The sequence below is a fragment of the Apium graveolens genome, chromosome 11, assembly GCF_009905375.1.
Source record: "Apium graveolens cultivar Ventura chromosome 11, ASM990537v1, whole genome shotgun sequence".
Taxonomy (NCBI): domain Eukaryota; kingdom Viridiplantae; phylum Streptophyta; class Magnoliopsida; order Apiales; family Apiaceae; genus Apium; species Apium graveolens.
In genome coordinates, this window is record NC_133657.1 from 76,250,226 (window position 1) to 76,263,493 (window position 13,268).

The 13,268-nt window shown below is 44.8% G+C and overlaps 4 protein-coding genes and 1 pseudogene across 4 annotated transcripts; 2 read left to right on the plus strand and 3 right to left on the minus strand.

Moving 5' to 3' along the window:
- Window positions 1–1,804, minus strand: LOC141695043 (uncharacterized). Its single transcript, XM_074499278.1, has 2 exons — window positions 623–1,804; window positions 1–311 (listed from the first exon to the last, which is right to left on the minus strand). The coding sequence occupies exons 1-2, from the start codon at window positions 1,683–1,685 to the stop codon at window positions 274–276; spliced, it is 1,101 nt and encodes a 366-aa protein (XP_074355379.1). The 5' UTR covers window positions 1,686–1,804; the 3' UTR covers window positions 1–273.
- A 1,087-nt stretch (window positions 1,805–2,891) lies between these two features.
- On the minus strand, window positions 2,892–4,730 carry LOC141695609 (cytochrome P450 81Q32-like; the record flags this gene model as incomplete). The annotated part of the gene is made up of 2 exons (XM_074499844.1): window positions 2,892–3,669; window positions 3,759–4,730. Coding segments are annotated over 2 exons (1,584 nt in total), but the record flags the coding sequence as incomplete, so codon positions are not given.
- Window positions 4,731–4,896: 166 nt separating this feature from the next.
- LOC141695610 (cytochrome P450 81Q32-like) lies at window positions 4,897–7,605 on the minus strand (annotated as a pseudogene).
- A 3,009-nt stretch (window positions 7,606–10,614) lies between these two features.
- LOC141695611 (uncharacterized) lies at window positions 10,615–12,282 on the plus strand. Its single transcript, XM_074499845.1, has one exon. It carries the CDS (start codon window positions 10,615–10,617, stop codon window positions 12,280–12,282), a length of 1,668 nt encoding a protein of 555 aa, XP_074355946.1.
- Window positions 12,283–12,510: 228 nt separating this feature from the next.
- LOC141695612 (uncharacterized) lies at window positions 12,511–13,056 on the plus strand. Its single transcript, XM_074499846.1, has one exon. The coding sequence runs from the start codon at window positions 12,511–12,513 to the stop codon at window positions 13,054–13,056; it is 546 nt and encodes a 181-aa protein (XP_074355947.1).
- The last annotated feature ends 212 nt before the right edge of the window (window positions 13,057–13,268 follow it).

Here is a 13,268-nt window from a genome sequence, read left to right on the forward strand (position 1 = left end):
CCCCACACATCAGAATGAATTAAATCAAATGGATAATCGACTCTAGTATTGTTTGATTTAAACGTGTGCCTATGACTCTTGGCCAAAACACAAGTTTCACAGTCTAATGATTTATTTGAATGGAAGAGTTTAGGAAATAGATAATGTAAATAACCAGAAGATGGGTGTCCAAGTCTTCTATGCCATAGCCATGCCTCTCTATCTGTAGTTCCATGAGCCAACTTTACAGTACCTTGCTGAGTCACATCATCTACATAATACAGCCCCTGCCGTTCAGTGCCACGTCCAATAATCATTCCCGTCCTGATGTCCTGCAGTATACAAAAAGTAGGATGCATTAGAAGTGTGCAATTCAATTCTTTTGTCACATGACTTACAGATAAAAGCTTGTGAGAAAGAGATGGAATATAAAGACAATCCGGTAATCTCAATGTTGGTGATAGTTCTACTGTGCCTCCGCCTTTTACTGGCATAACTTCCCCGTTTGCGGTTTGTATGTGTGTTCTCCGGGGTTTTGAGTCAATACAAATATCGGAAGAGTCGTATGTCATGGTGTCTGTGGCACCACAGTCAAAAATCCAAGACCCATTGTTTATTGCCATATTGATCTTTCCAATATTACCTGTATCTTGTTCGACAAAATCAGCCGCCACTGCCATGACAGCACCTGTCCGGTTGTATGCGTCGCTGTTGGTGGCCTTCAGGTTGCCCACGGTGACAGAAGCCTCCCCTTCATCCTTCTTCCCTTTCTTATGACCATCACCCCACCACTCTGGATAACCCACCAACTTGAAACACTGTTCCTTTGTATGTTTGACCATACCACAATGAGTACATTTGAGCTTGGATTTGTCAACCCGTGTTGGGATTCCGGATGATTTCACGATCGGCCTGCGTTGTGTGGCATACCCGGCGCCTTCTGCCTCGGTGGTAATGAGACCGGCAGCAATGCCCTGTGATGGAGAGGAGCCGGTTCTAAGAATATTCTGATGAGCTGTTTCTTTTCTAACAGCGGCATAAGCCGCCTCCGCTGTTGGGAGAGGATCCCATCTCAGGATTTCCCTTTTTATGGGATCAAACTTTTGGTCTAGGGCATTTAAAAACTGGAAGAGTTTTTGTTCTGCCCTAATGGTGTTATAGGCCGTGATGTCATCCGCGCACTTCATCGGGTTTGGATCTCGTCTTTCAATCTCACCCCAGATTCCTTGCAACACTATCCAGAAATCTTCAAGTGGTAGGCCATTCTGCTTAAATTCGTTGGCTTTGACATGTAAATCGAATGTCTGCAACTTGTCTTTTCCACTGCTATACGTGACCACAAGAGCATCCCACAGTGTTTTTGATGTAGGAAACTCGGTTAGGTTGCTAGCCAGCGATGGTTCGATATTTTGGATAAGCCACGAGAACACTACAAGGTCATCTTGTTCCCATTGTTCGTATTTCTCGTCTGTTTTGTTTGGTGGGTTTCCAGAAAGATGAGTCAGTAGTGCTTTTGATTTTCCACCAATTGCTACACGAATCATTCTTGCCCAGAGGGCATAGTTCTGGCTGTTTAGTTTGATACTGATTTGTAGGCTATCGGATAGTTTGTGATTTGTGGTTTGGGTGTTAAGATTGTTTTTGAGAATATTGGCTATTTGGATTGAGAGGTCATCGTTTTTGACTATGCTGCTGTCATCAGACATGGTAACCACGAAGGGTAGATGATGAGCACCGTTATGAGGATCTCTCACTGCTCTGATACCATGATAAAAAGATAACCAGAGAGAAAAAGTTTTTTATTTAATTTATATATTTCTGCATAATTTTCAGAGATCACAAACCTTTTCTTTATAGGCTATACACATAATTATGAAAAGGAAAGACAACTATTCTAATAGCTGGACTTGAGAGATTATATGCTAAAAGTGAGGCTGTCACTTGATAAATAAGGAGATGACGCTAATTGAACCACAATTAGCTCTAAAATATTTGTTTCCTTTTCTAACAATGAATAACCAAGTTCTTTATCTTTAGTACGAGACAAAGGTTGACATCAAAGTGCAATTGCATCGACAGTTGTCTTTGGCACTTTGCAATCACTAAAAGACGACTCTTTGTGACTAAAGGATGCTAGCAGAAGGGGCAGTTTTCTTTTGTAACGGACGCCTCCTATGTTTATCTATCTACTCCTTCTAGAAAGCAAGATAACATCATTATTTTCTGAATCCATTTTTACCCTACTGAACTGAGATCTCACCACAAACAACCTGTCTCCTATTGCAGTCATGCCAGGACGTCGAAGCCATCCTCATTGTCCGTTTTTAAGATGATAAGTTTGTGTCTGTCAACTCAAGTCTCATATCGAAAAGAAATAAGAGGAATTATCTCGAATATTAGTAGCAAATTAGCTCTATTAGTATGAGATCTTTTAGTAGGAGCTTAAGAACAAATTCGAGTGAGCTTGGCTCCTCTACAACCTTAAGGTTTTAGACGGAATAGTCTCTCCCTAAACCGAGCTCTGATACCATGTTAAGTAACCAGTCTATCTAAAACCTTACGGTTGTAGAAAAAGGCCCCAACCGGATCTTATACCCTTCAACAGAGCGGAGATCAAACGTGTTAAACACATCAATGTACGCCCCCTCAAACCTTTGAAATTATCCCCAGTTCCTGGTTTGCTTCACGAGTTATAAATCTCTGAATAGTACTCTAGATATCATCTTAAGAATAGATCCTCCGTGATTGTCGATCACCACTCCAATATGTTATAAAATTTTATTAATATAAAAAAATTATTCTTTAGATTGAGTTAGTCCGCTTTAGATTGAGTTAGTCCGCTAGAGGATAGTGTATGGTACCTATATCATTAAAACAATTTAAGATCGGACGAGTATAATATTGAATCCTGAGTAATTAAACTGTGAAAGATATAATTGAAAGTCGATGTCATAAAGCAACAAGTAAACATTTCAGCTTGTTCATGGCCAGATAATAGAAGTTACAGATTCATGTCCAAAGTTTCATGAGTATTATTTAAGAGTAGATGATCATCTAATTCATCTACTGCAATTCTCCTTAGATTTCAGATAAAAGGGTGACCATGCTTGGTCGAGCTCCACACTTTGCCTTCAAGGGCACAACTTTGGGAAAAAAATAGTCGTCGCCTTCAGCCATATCAAGCATCTCTTCACCAATACGCTCCCATTGGAAACACTGAATTAATGCTCCTAATGCCAATGCAATTATCCGCATAGCCAATCCTTCTCCGGGACACTTCCTTCTCCCTGATCCAAATGGCAGCCATCTGTGCCCAACATTTCTCTCCTGGAACCTCTCAGGCCTAAAAATCTCAGGGTCTTGCCAGATTTTCGGGTCATTTTGTATGGCCTTCACATCAACTAGCAGCATTGTTCCACGGGGAACCCGAAATCCACCTACTGTACATTCCTCAGATGACTCATGGGGTACAAGATATCGCAATACTGGATACATTCTCAGTGTCTCGTAGATGATGTAACGCAAATAAGGAAGTTCAGCCAAATGTGATTTACTAATGAGACCATCTTTTCCTACAACTTTGTCAATTTCATTTCGAGCTTTAAGTAACACTTCAGGATTGTTAAGCAAAAGTGACATTGCCCATTCCAGTGCGTCGACTGCAGTACCAACTCCTGCCTGTAGGAGTACCTGCATAATTGCACAAAATTATAACAGCATTCGAGACGGGAACAACTATACATCAAATTTAAACTTATAGGAAAGAAATCATAATTTACCTGCATCAGGCTTACAATAAAACCATCTGTATAGTAATCAGGTTCAGCCTCATGTAGATCCAACAGAATCTGAATGAAATTTTCATTCTCTCCTTTATTGCCAGATTCGCGTAACTGATCAATCCAACCTTGCACAAACTCATACCTCCTCTTACTCAATTCAACAAACTGATTCTCTATGCCCTTAAACCAAAACCACCTCAAAACCGGCACATAATCCCCCATATCGAAAGCATTTGCCAACCTCGATGTCTCGTTGATTATCTCCTGAAATCGCTTTGCCTCCTCTGAATTCTTTGACTCCTCTCCGTAATATCTTTTCCCTGCAATCATCCTCGTCAACAAGTTAAACATCAGCTCGAAAAAAAGAGGCTTTATCTCCACTTCCTGCATTCCACAACCAGATAATTTGAACAAGCGTTTCAACATAGACTTAACCTCTTCTATTCGAATATATGACAGCTTCTGCAACCGATAAGTAGAAAAAATCTCCAGTACACAGAGTTTACGGAGATTCCTCCAGTGATCCCCATAACCTGACCAGACAATGCTAGTAAAATTGTTGCTTATGTACTTTCCAAATATAATATTGGGACGGTTGGCAAATATGATATCATTTTTCGTAAAACATTCTTCAGCTGCAGCAGCAGAGGACACAAAGAGAACTCGACGAGAGCCATAAAGGAAGTAGAAAACAGGACCATACTTCTTGGATAGCGCTGAAAGAGTTTTGTGCAGAGGCTTTTTAAGGAGGTAAAGGTGGCCAAATATCGGTAACGCAGGGAAAGGAGTTGGTGGAAGATTGTCATTAGCTAGTTGAGTGTATAGATAAAGAGCTGCAATGATAAACAACAGTGCAAGCAAATAGAGGTACAAGATGACACTGTCCCAATCACTAAAAGCCAACACTTTGTAATTATTGAATGCTAAATTTAGAACTAAATTTAAACTCGAAACATCTAGAAATGTAATTCATTTTTGAAATAGACCAGGATCATTTAGAAATGTTCTTAGTTGAAAAAGAATAAAATGAAAGCCGATTTTCCTTAAAGGCTAGTATCTAGAAACCAGCAAACTTTTCGGCTAATTTATGGCCTATTAATGAAAGATACAAATCCGTATCAATTTTTTATGAGTATTATTTAAGAGCGGAGATCAGATTGGACTAAATCTCCTCAGATTTCAGATAGAAGGCTGATCATGCTTGGTCGAGCTCCACACTTTGCCCTCAAGGGCACAACCTTGGGACCAAAAAGGCCATGTCCTTCGGTCATATCAACCATCTCTTCACTGATACGGTCCCAGTCAAAACACTGAATCAATGCTCCTAATGCCAGTACATCTACTCGCGTAGCCAATCCTTCTCCAGGGCACTTCCTTCTCCCTGACCCAAATGGCATCCACCCGAATCCCACATTTCCCTCCTGGAATCTCTCAGGCCTAAACATCTCAGGGTCTCCCCAGATTTTCGGATCATTTTGAATGGCCTTCACGTCTACCAGCAACATTGTACCACAGGGGACACGAAATCCACCTACTGTACATTCCTTTGATGACTCGTGGGGTATAAGAAATCGCACTACTGGACACATTCTCAGTGTCTCCTTGATGATGTGATGCAAATAAGGAAGCTCCACCAAATGTGACTCGCTAATTAGACCGTCCTTTCCCACAACATTGTCAATTCATTTTGAGCTTTATGTAACGTCTGGATTGTTAAGCAAAAGCGACATTGCCCATTCCAGTGTATCAACTGAAGTACTAACTCCTGCCTGTATGAGTGTCTGCAAAATTGTTCACAGAGGCTACATAATTATCAGAGCGAACATTGAGATTCTTACATATACTCATATTACCAAAACTAGGAGAGATTTAGGGAAAAGGTCAATGAGTCACGCGACAATGTAGTACAGATAAACCAGACTGCAATGTTTGTTAAAGACGAAGAACAAGGCGAAACTAAAAACAAGGAAATTCAGGTGTGTCCATATTATCAATAAGTTTTTATCTCTGCAAATCATGTCAAAATCGAGTCTAATTGTATATGAATTTCTAGCTGAGATAAAAAGTTAAATATTACCTGCATCAAGCTTTTTATAACATCATCTTTATAGTAATCAGGCTCGGCCTCATGTAAATCCAACAAAACCTGAATCAATGTTCTATTGTTTCCTTTGTTACCAGAGCCACGAAACTCATCGATTAAATTTTGCATAAACTTATCTCTCTTCTTACTCAATTCGACGAACTTATTCTCCAAATCCTTAAACCAGAACCACCTCAAACCGGCCCAAAGTCCCCCATATTAGTAAGGCTTGCCAACCTAGCTGTCTCGTTCATAATTTCCTGAAATTGTTTTGCCTCCTCTGATTTCTCAGACTCCTCTCCATAATATCTTTTCTCAGCGATCATCCTTGTCAGCACATTAAACATCAGCTCGAAAAAAACAGGCCTCATATTCATCTCCACTGCCTGCAATCCACCACCACAAAATTTAAACAAATGTTTCACCATGGACTTAACCTCCTCTACTCGAATAAATGACAGCTTCTGCAACCGATGAGAAGAGAAAATCTCCAGTGAGCAGATTTTACGGAGATTCCTCCAGTGCCCCCCATAACCTGCCCAAACAACTCTAGTGAAGTTGTTTCCTATGTGTTTCCCAAACAGAAGATTTGGACGGTTGGCAAATATGATGTCATTTTTCGTAAAACACTCTTCAGCTGCTGCAGGAGAGGATACAACAAGAACTCAGCGAGAGCCATAACGGAGGTAGAAAACAGGACCATACTTCTTGGAAAGACTTGAAAGAGTTTTGTGCAGAGGCTTCTTAAGGAGGTAGAGATGGCCTATTATTGGCAAGGCAGGGAAAAGGCGTTGGTGGAAGATTGTTTGCTAGTCCAGTGTAAAGATACAGAGCTGCAGTTATAAACAACAGCATAGGAAAATAAAGGTACAAGCTCAAACTATCCATCCATTTTTGCAGCTCAGTCTTTGACTGTGTGTTCGATATCAAACTGATAAGATGAGTCTCAAATAAAGGAACAAAGGCCCAAAAGAGAAAACACCCCAGCCCAAGCCAAGGTAGTCCCCGGTGTCACATGGCACATGACAAAATAGTCAACTGTCTCATGTTATCCAAAATGGAACAATTGTATCTCAGCCATTCACGGGTAATCATCCCAAGACAACTCTGATGGAGAAAAGACACCTGACCACACAGCCCATCTAGACCGTCCAACCTATCACCAACCAAGAAGGATCAAAGGCCAAGATGAAGAGGTACAAACCCCAAAAATCCTAAATCCTGGGACCTATAAAAGGCCCCAAAAAGAGGGTTTTAGGGGTTGAAAAACATTTGACTGCTACACACATATACACACACCCTCACATATTTTTGAATAGCTCCTTCTTCCCTCTTCTTCTTCTTCTTCTTCAAGAAAGCCCATTTCTTATTCTCACACCGGAGTTGCCGCGGGATACAACCCCCCCTCCGGTTCTATTTTGCAGAGACCCCTACCTAGCAGGTTAACCGCATCCCAACCGCTACGGAAGCCGGGTCCCAGCGCGTGTGAGAAAGGAAAAGACCTGGGAAGAAACCGAGTTATCATTGGCGCTAGAAGGAGGGGCTGAACCTCCGGTGATGTGGTGTTACCTACAGCTACATTACACAACTACAAAACCAAAGATACCTTCTCTACGGTAAGAGCAAAAACCCACACTCTCTTTACAGCTTACTTTGCTTATTTTCTCCTCCAGAACAGTCACACATCCTGGTACCATCACCCATAATCTTTTCTGAAACTAATGACCACGCGCAAAGCAAAACCTCGATCTCCGGAACCATTCAGCCCACCGTTGCCCCGCCCAGGGACGGCGAGATGGAGAATATAGATGAAGAGCCCCCCACAGCTCGTGCTTCGTCTCAGCTTCAGCCCGGAGACCAGAGGTTAACCATAGAGAAAGCAGCCCACAAGTATGCTGAAACCTCTACAAACCCTTGGGGAAATATGACCCCGGAGCAGATTCAAGCGGCCATGGGCCTGTGGAAAGAAAAGAACAAGGCTCCCGAAACCCGTCTGGAGGACCAGGAAGAGCACTCGGAAGAATCCCGGGGCTCAGTCTTGGATCGAATTGGCAAAACTAAGAGGCCGTCAGAGGACGCCTGGGACGAAATCAAGAGGGCCACGCTCCGGGACCGCATCCGAAAGGAGAAAGAGGCCAAGGCCAAAGCCAACATTGAAAAAAGAGTGCAAGAGGAAGAAGCCAAACTAAAGAAGAAGGCACGCCGGATCCATGTCTCTTCGGATTCTGAACCTGAAAAGGAATCCAAGCAGGAACAAATGGCCCGGGCTCTCCGGGATCTCAAAAGAAAAGTGGAAGGAGATGTGGAAGTTGGGGCGGCGGCCACGCCCTTCACCAGAAAGCTGGAATCCACCCCCAGAGAATCAACACTCAAGCACTTCAACTTCGACTCTTATGACGGGCTTGCCGACCCTGAAGAACATCTCAACTACTTTGAGCAGATCTCGAACATATACGACTACATTGACCTCACCAAATGTCGCTTCTTCGCCTCAACACTAAAGGGTGGAGCACAGAAATGGTTCAGTCGAATCTCCTCCCGGAGCATCGACTCTTGGAAGGACTTCCAGGAGATATTTCTCAAGAGGTTCAGGGCGAACCGTATGAATGAGCTCCAGATGTGCCACCTGGAAACCATACAATAGAGAAGCGGAGAAACCCTTCTGGAGTTCATCAAAAGATTTCAAGAATCAGTCAACCAGCTCTCCAACCTTGAAGAAAAGGAAGTCGTGAATATCTTCCGGCGTAATCTCCACCCAGTTTCATGTGAAGGCTATGTGAAAGACCTAATCCATAGGAAACCCCAAAGCCTTGCCTCGGCCTATGCAATGGCATCAAAGTTTATCAAAGAAAATGACTTCCTCACCTCGATGAAGATGAATAGGAGGATCCGGGATGATGATGAGTCCCCGGAACACCGCCGCGCCTACGGAAAAGAAAAGAGACACATGACAGACAGACAAACCAATTATGTGCAGCAATCCAGGGGGACCCCGCCCCGGGATGACTACTCCAGACCCCAGAAGAGTGAAAGGAAGCCCAAGCCTAAGAAGGAACCAAAACCGGAGCCAGAATGGACTCCGTTCAATCGGCCCCGGGCCGACATGCTGAGAGATGTCAAGGGAAAGCCCTTTTACTACCCCCCGAAGCCGTTGTTGGCACCCCCCGGGAACAGGGCCCGGGATAAGCATTGCGGATACCACGAAGATCATGGCCACACCACGGAGAACTGCTTCTCTTTCAAAATGTTCATTGAAGATCAAATCAAAAAGGGCAACATGAACCAGTACCTACAGAGAAGACTCGACGACAGAGATAAACCCTCTGGTGGCGGGAAACATGTGGTCAACATGATCCTTGGGGGAACCTCCTCCCCATCCAGGAGTCCAGACGAGGGCAACGATGTCTTGATGATCCAGCCTGCTGAAGACGAGCGCATATACTTCTCCAACGCAGATTATGAAGGCCTAGATCCCGAGCACAACCAAGCCCTGGTCGTGACTCTCGACATCACCGACAATGAGGTACAAACAAATTTAGTTGATAATGGTTCCTCTGCTAACATTGTTTTCGAGCATACCCTAAACAAGATGAAGTTGGGGCACCTCCGCATGGATCCATGCCTCGAAGACCCCCTCTATGGTTTCGGGAACAATATGATCTTGATCCGCGGGGTAATATACCTCCCTATGGTCTTTGGTACCGCACCCCGGCAGGTATCTCATATCATGATGTTCTACGTGATAAGTGTTGCATCCTCCTCTAACATGATCCTGGGAAGACCTACCATCACCAAGCTTCGGGCCATCCCGTCTAGAATCCACCTGAAGCTAAAGTTTCCTACCCCGGGAGGCGTCGGAGAACTTAGGGGGGACCGAGGCACTTCAGAAAAATGCTATGGACAGGCGTTAGTCATGGCCGAAACTGATCCCGAAAACAGAAAGAGGGCGATGGCCTTACCCAAAGGCCAAAGCCGCAAGAAACATCGTGAACACTTCAGCAAAAGGCTAAAGTTGGACGTCAACATGATAATGGATTCGGGATACAGCGTAACCAACGCCGACGCCCGAATACAGAAATTTGTGGAAATAAGAGAAAAAACCAAGGTAGAACCCGCCGCCCAGACGGTGGAGATAGAATTAGACCCCGGGAACCCCACCCGGAAGTTGAAAATTGGAAAAGGCCTAGAGACATCCTTCCAGGAAGAGCTCATCTCGCTGTTAAGAGAATATGCAGATGTATTCGCATGGGCACCAGAAGATATGCCCGGGATCGATCAGTCAGTGGCAATGCACAGCCTGGATGTAGACCCGAGGAAAAAGCCGATCAAACAAAAAATGAGAAACTTTGCTCCTGAACGACAACAAGCAATAGACGAAGAGATAGAAAAGCTGCTCAGGGCCGACATCATCTGCGAGATCAAGTATCCCGACTGGCTCGCCAACGTGGTGCTAGTCAAGAAGCCGAATGGAAAGTGGAGAATGTGTGTCGACTATACGAGCCTCAATGTTGCGTGCCCTAAAGATTTTTATCCCCTCCCAAATATTGACCAGCTAATCGACGCGACTTCGGGCCACACCATGCTCAACTTCATGGACGTCTTTTCGGGATACAACCAGGTTCGCATGAATCCCGAAGACATCGCCAAAACGGCCTTATTACTCATAGGGCAGTCTACGCCTTCATCATGATGCCTTTCGGACTCATCAACGCCGGAGCCACCTACCAGAAAATGATGAACACAATTTTCAGGAGCCAGTTGGGGAGGAACATGGAATCTTATGTAGACGATATGATCTCCAAGTCACTCACCACCCCAGATCACATAAAAGACCTCAAGGAGTGTTTTGACAACCTGGGGAGGTACAACATGAAGCTGAATCCGGAGAAATGTGCATTCGGGGTACCTTCAGGAAAATTCCTGGGATTCTTGGTCAGCGAAAGAGGAATAGAAGCAAACCCGGAGAAAATCAATGCCATCATAGAAATGAAGATACCTCAAACACAGAAGGACATCCAGAAGTTGGCAGAATGCCTAACAGCCCTGCGAAGATTTATCCCGAAGCTGACGGAGAGATGTCTCCCATTCTTCGAGTTGCTAAAAGGTGCCCGGAACAAGAAGTTAGTGGATTGGACTCCAGAATGTCACACAGCTTTCGAGGAAATCAAGAGGCACCTGATGAACCCCCCGGTGCTTTCCAAAGCCAAGCCCGGAGAGCCTTTATCTCTCTACATCACCGCTGGCCCCAAAGCTGTCTCTTCGGCACTGGTCCAGGAGGAAGGAGGAACGCAGAGCCCCGTCTACTATGTCAGCCAAGTCCTCAAGGACGCCGAGACTCGGTACCCAAACTTGGAAAAATTCACATTGGCCCTTGTACACTCCAACAGGAAGCTGAGGCAGTACTTCCAAGGCCGAGAGATCAGAGTGGTCACAGACCAGCAGCTCAGGAAGATCATTCACAAGCCAGATGCCTCCGGAAGGTTGGTTAACTGGGTCATTGAATTAAGTCAATTCAACATCAAATTCGTGCCACGAACGGCAATAAAGGCCCAGGCCTTAGCCGAATTCGTGATGGAATGCACTTTCCCGGAGCGGAATCTACCCTCACCCCAAGAGATAACCCCGGAGGGAACCAACTCGGAAACGGATTCCTGGAAGCTCTATGTTGACGGATCATCCACGGCCGAAAGGTCCGGAGCGGGCCTCATCCTTATTAGCCCGGAAGGCTTTACCATTCAACATGCAATAACTTTTGCTTTCAAGGCAACGAATAATCAGGATGAATATGAAGCACTCATTGTCGGGCTCAAATTGGAAAAATCTCTTGGTATTTCAAAGATGACCGTCTACAGCGATTCTCAGATCGTGGTCAAGCAAACCAGCGGAGAATATATCGTGAAAGATCCAACATTGGCGCAGTACCAGACAATGGTACGGAACATCTTGGAAACCACTCCCGACATCACCATATTTCAGATCAACAGAGAAGAGAACTCCAAAGCAGATGAGCTATCCAAGCTCATGCAGAATGCCTCGGACCTCGTTAGTTCAGTATACTTCGAAGAACTCAAAGTACCCAGCACAGAGCAAGCTGAGGTCCTGTGCATCGGGAGCCCAGACAATTGGATGACTCCCTACATAGCTTACTTAAGAGATGGGGCGCTGGAGGAAGACCAGAACAAGGCCAGATACTTGAAACACAAAGCTGCTCGTTTCTTCCTGGAAGAGGGTCAGCTATACAGAAGAACCTTTTCAGCACCTACCTTGAAATATGTAGACCCTGAGGAGGCCAATTATTGCCTCCGAGAGGTTCATGAAGGCATCTGCGGAGACCACCTGGCAGCCAAAGCTCTAGCTTACAAAATCATCAGACAAGGGTATTACTGGCCCACAATACACTCCGACTACGTCGCTTACGTCAAGAAGTGCCCCCAATGACAGAAATTCAGCAATATTCCCAGACAAAGCCCCAGCCTATCAGCATCGATATTATCTCCTATCCCGTTCGCTGTGTGGGGCATAGATATCATGGGCCCCTTCCCCCGAGCAAAAGGCGACCTCCGCTACGTCCTGGTAGCCATTGATTACATGACAAAGTGGGCAGAAGCTAAAGCCATGAATACAATCAATTAACAAGATTATATCAAGTTCATGGACGTGATCGTCATGAGGTTCGGGATCCCTGTAGTCCTCATCTCCGACAATGGCCCGCAGTTCGTCGGGTCCGAATTTAAAGCATATCTAAAAGAGCTCGGAATCAAGCACAAAAGAGTGTCGGTTGCGCACCCTCAGGGAAATGGACAGGTCGAAGTAACTAACAGAACCATACTTCGGGGCCTGGAAAAAAGACTAGAAGAAACCAAGAAAACTTGGCCTGATGAGCTTCCAAAAGTCCTGTGGTCCTACAGAACCACCCCTAGAACGGGAACGAATGAGACCCCCTTCAAGCTTGCATACGGTACCGAAGCCCGCATACCAATCGAAATCGGGTCCCCTTCCCACAGGGTCGTCAACTTTGACGAGATCTCAAACATTGAAGGATTTAAGACCAACCTGGAACTCCTTGATGAGATAAGAGAAGAAGCGGTAAGAAAGATGGAAGGCTACAAAGAAAAGACAAGACTCTACTTTGGGAAGAAGGCCAAAATCAGAGAATATGAAGAAGGAGACTTGGTACTCCGACACACCGAGGCCTCGGACCCAACCAATTAGGGAAAGCTCCAACCCAACTGGGAAGGCCCCTACAGGGTTAAAGAAGTACTCCGACCAGGAACTTACAAGCTAAGCTACCTCGGGGGGACCGAAGTCCCAAACTCTTGGCACGGAGCCCGCCTAAGGAAATTCTACCAGTAAAGGTAGGGCGCACATTCCGGGATTTCCTCTACTTTTAGGCTATAGCAGCTTAATGTAATTTTTAACGTTTT

Bases quoted from the DNA above. Each gene is read 5' to 3' on its own strand.
- LOC141695611 (XM_074499845.1), top strand. From the start codon at position 10,615: ATGGAATCTTATGTAGACGATATGATCTCCAAGTCACTCACCACCCCA.
- LOC141695043 (XM_074499278.1), bottom strand. From the start codon at position 1,685: ATGTCTGATGACAGCAGCATAGTCAAAAACGATGACCTCTCAATCCAA. The intron at 312-622 runs GTAATATTGGAA...TGTATACTGCAG, and splicing joins TTTTGTCGAACAAGATACAG to GACATCAGGACGGGAATGAT.
- LOC141695612 (XM_074499846.1), top strand. From the start codon at position 12,511: ATGAGGTTCGGGATCCCTGTAGTCCTCATCTCCGACAATGGCCCGCAG.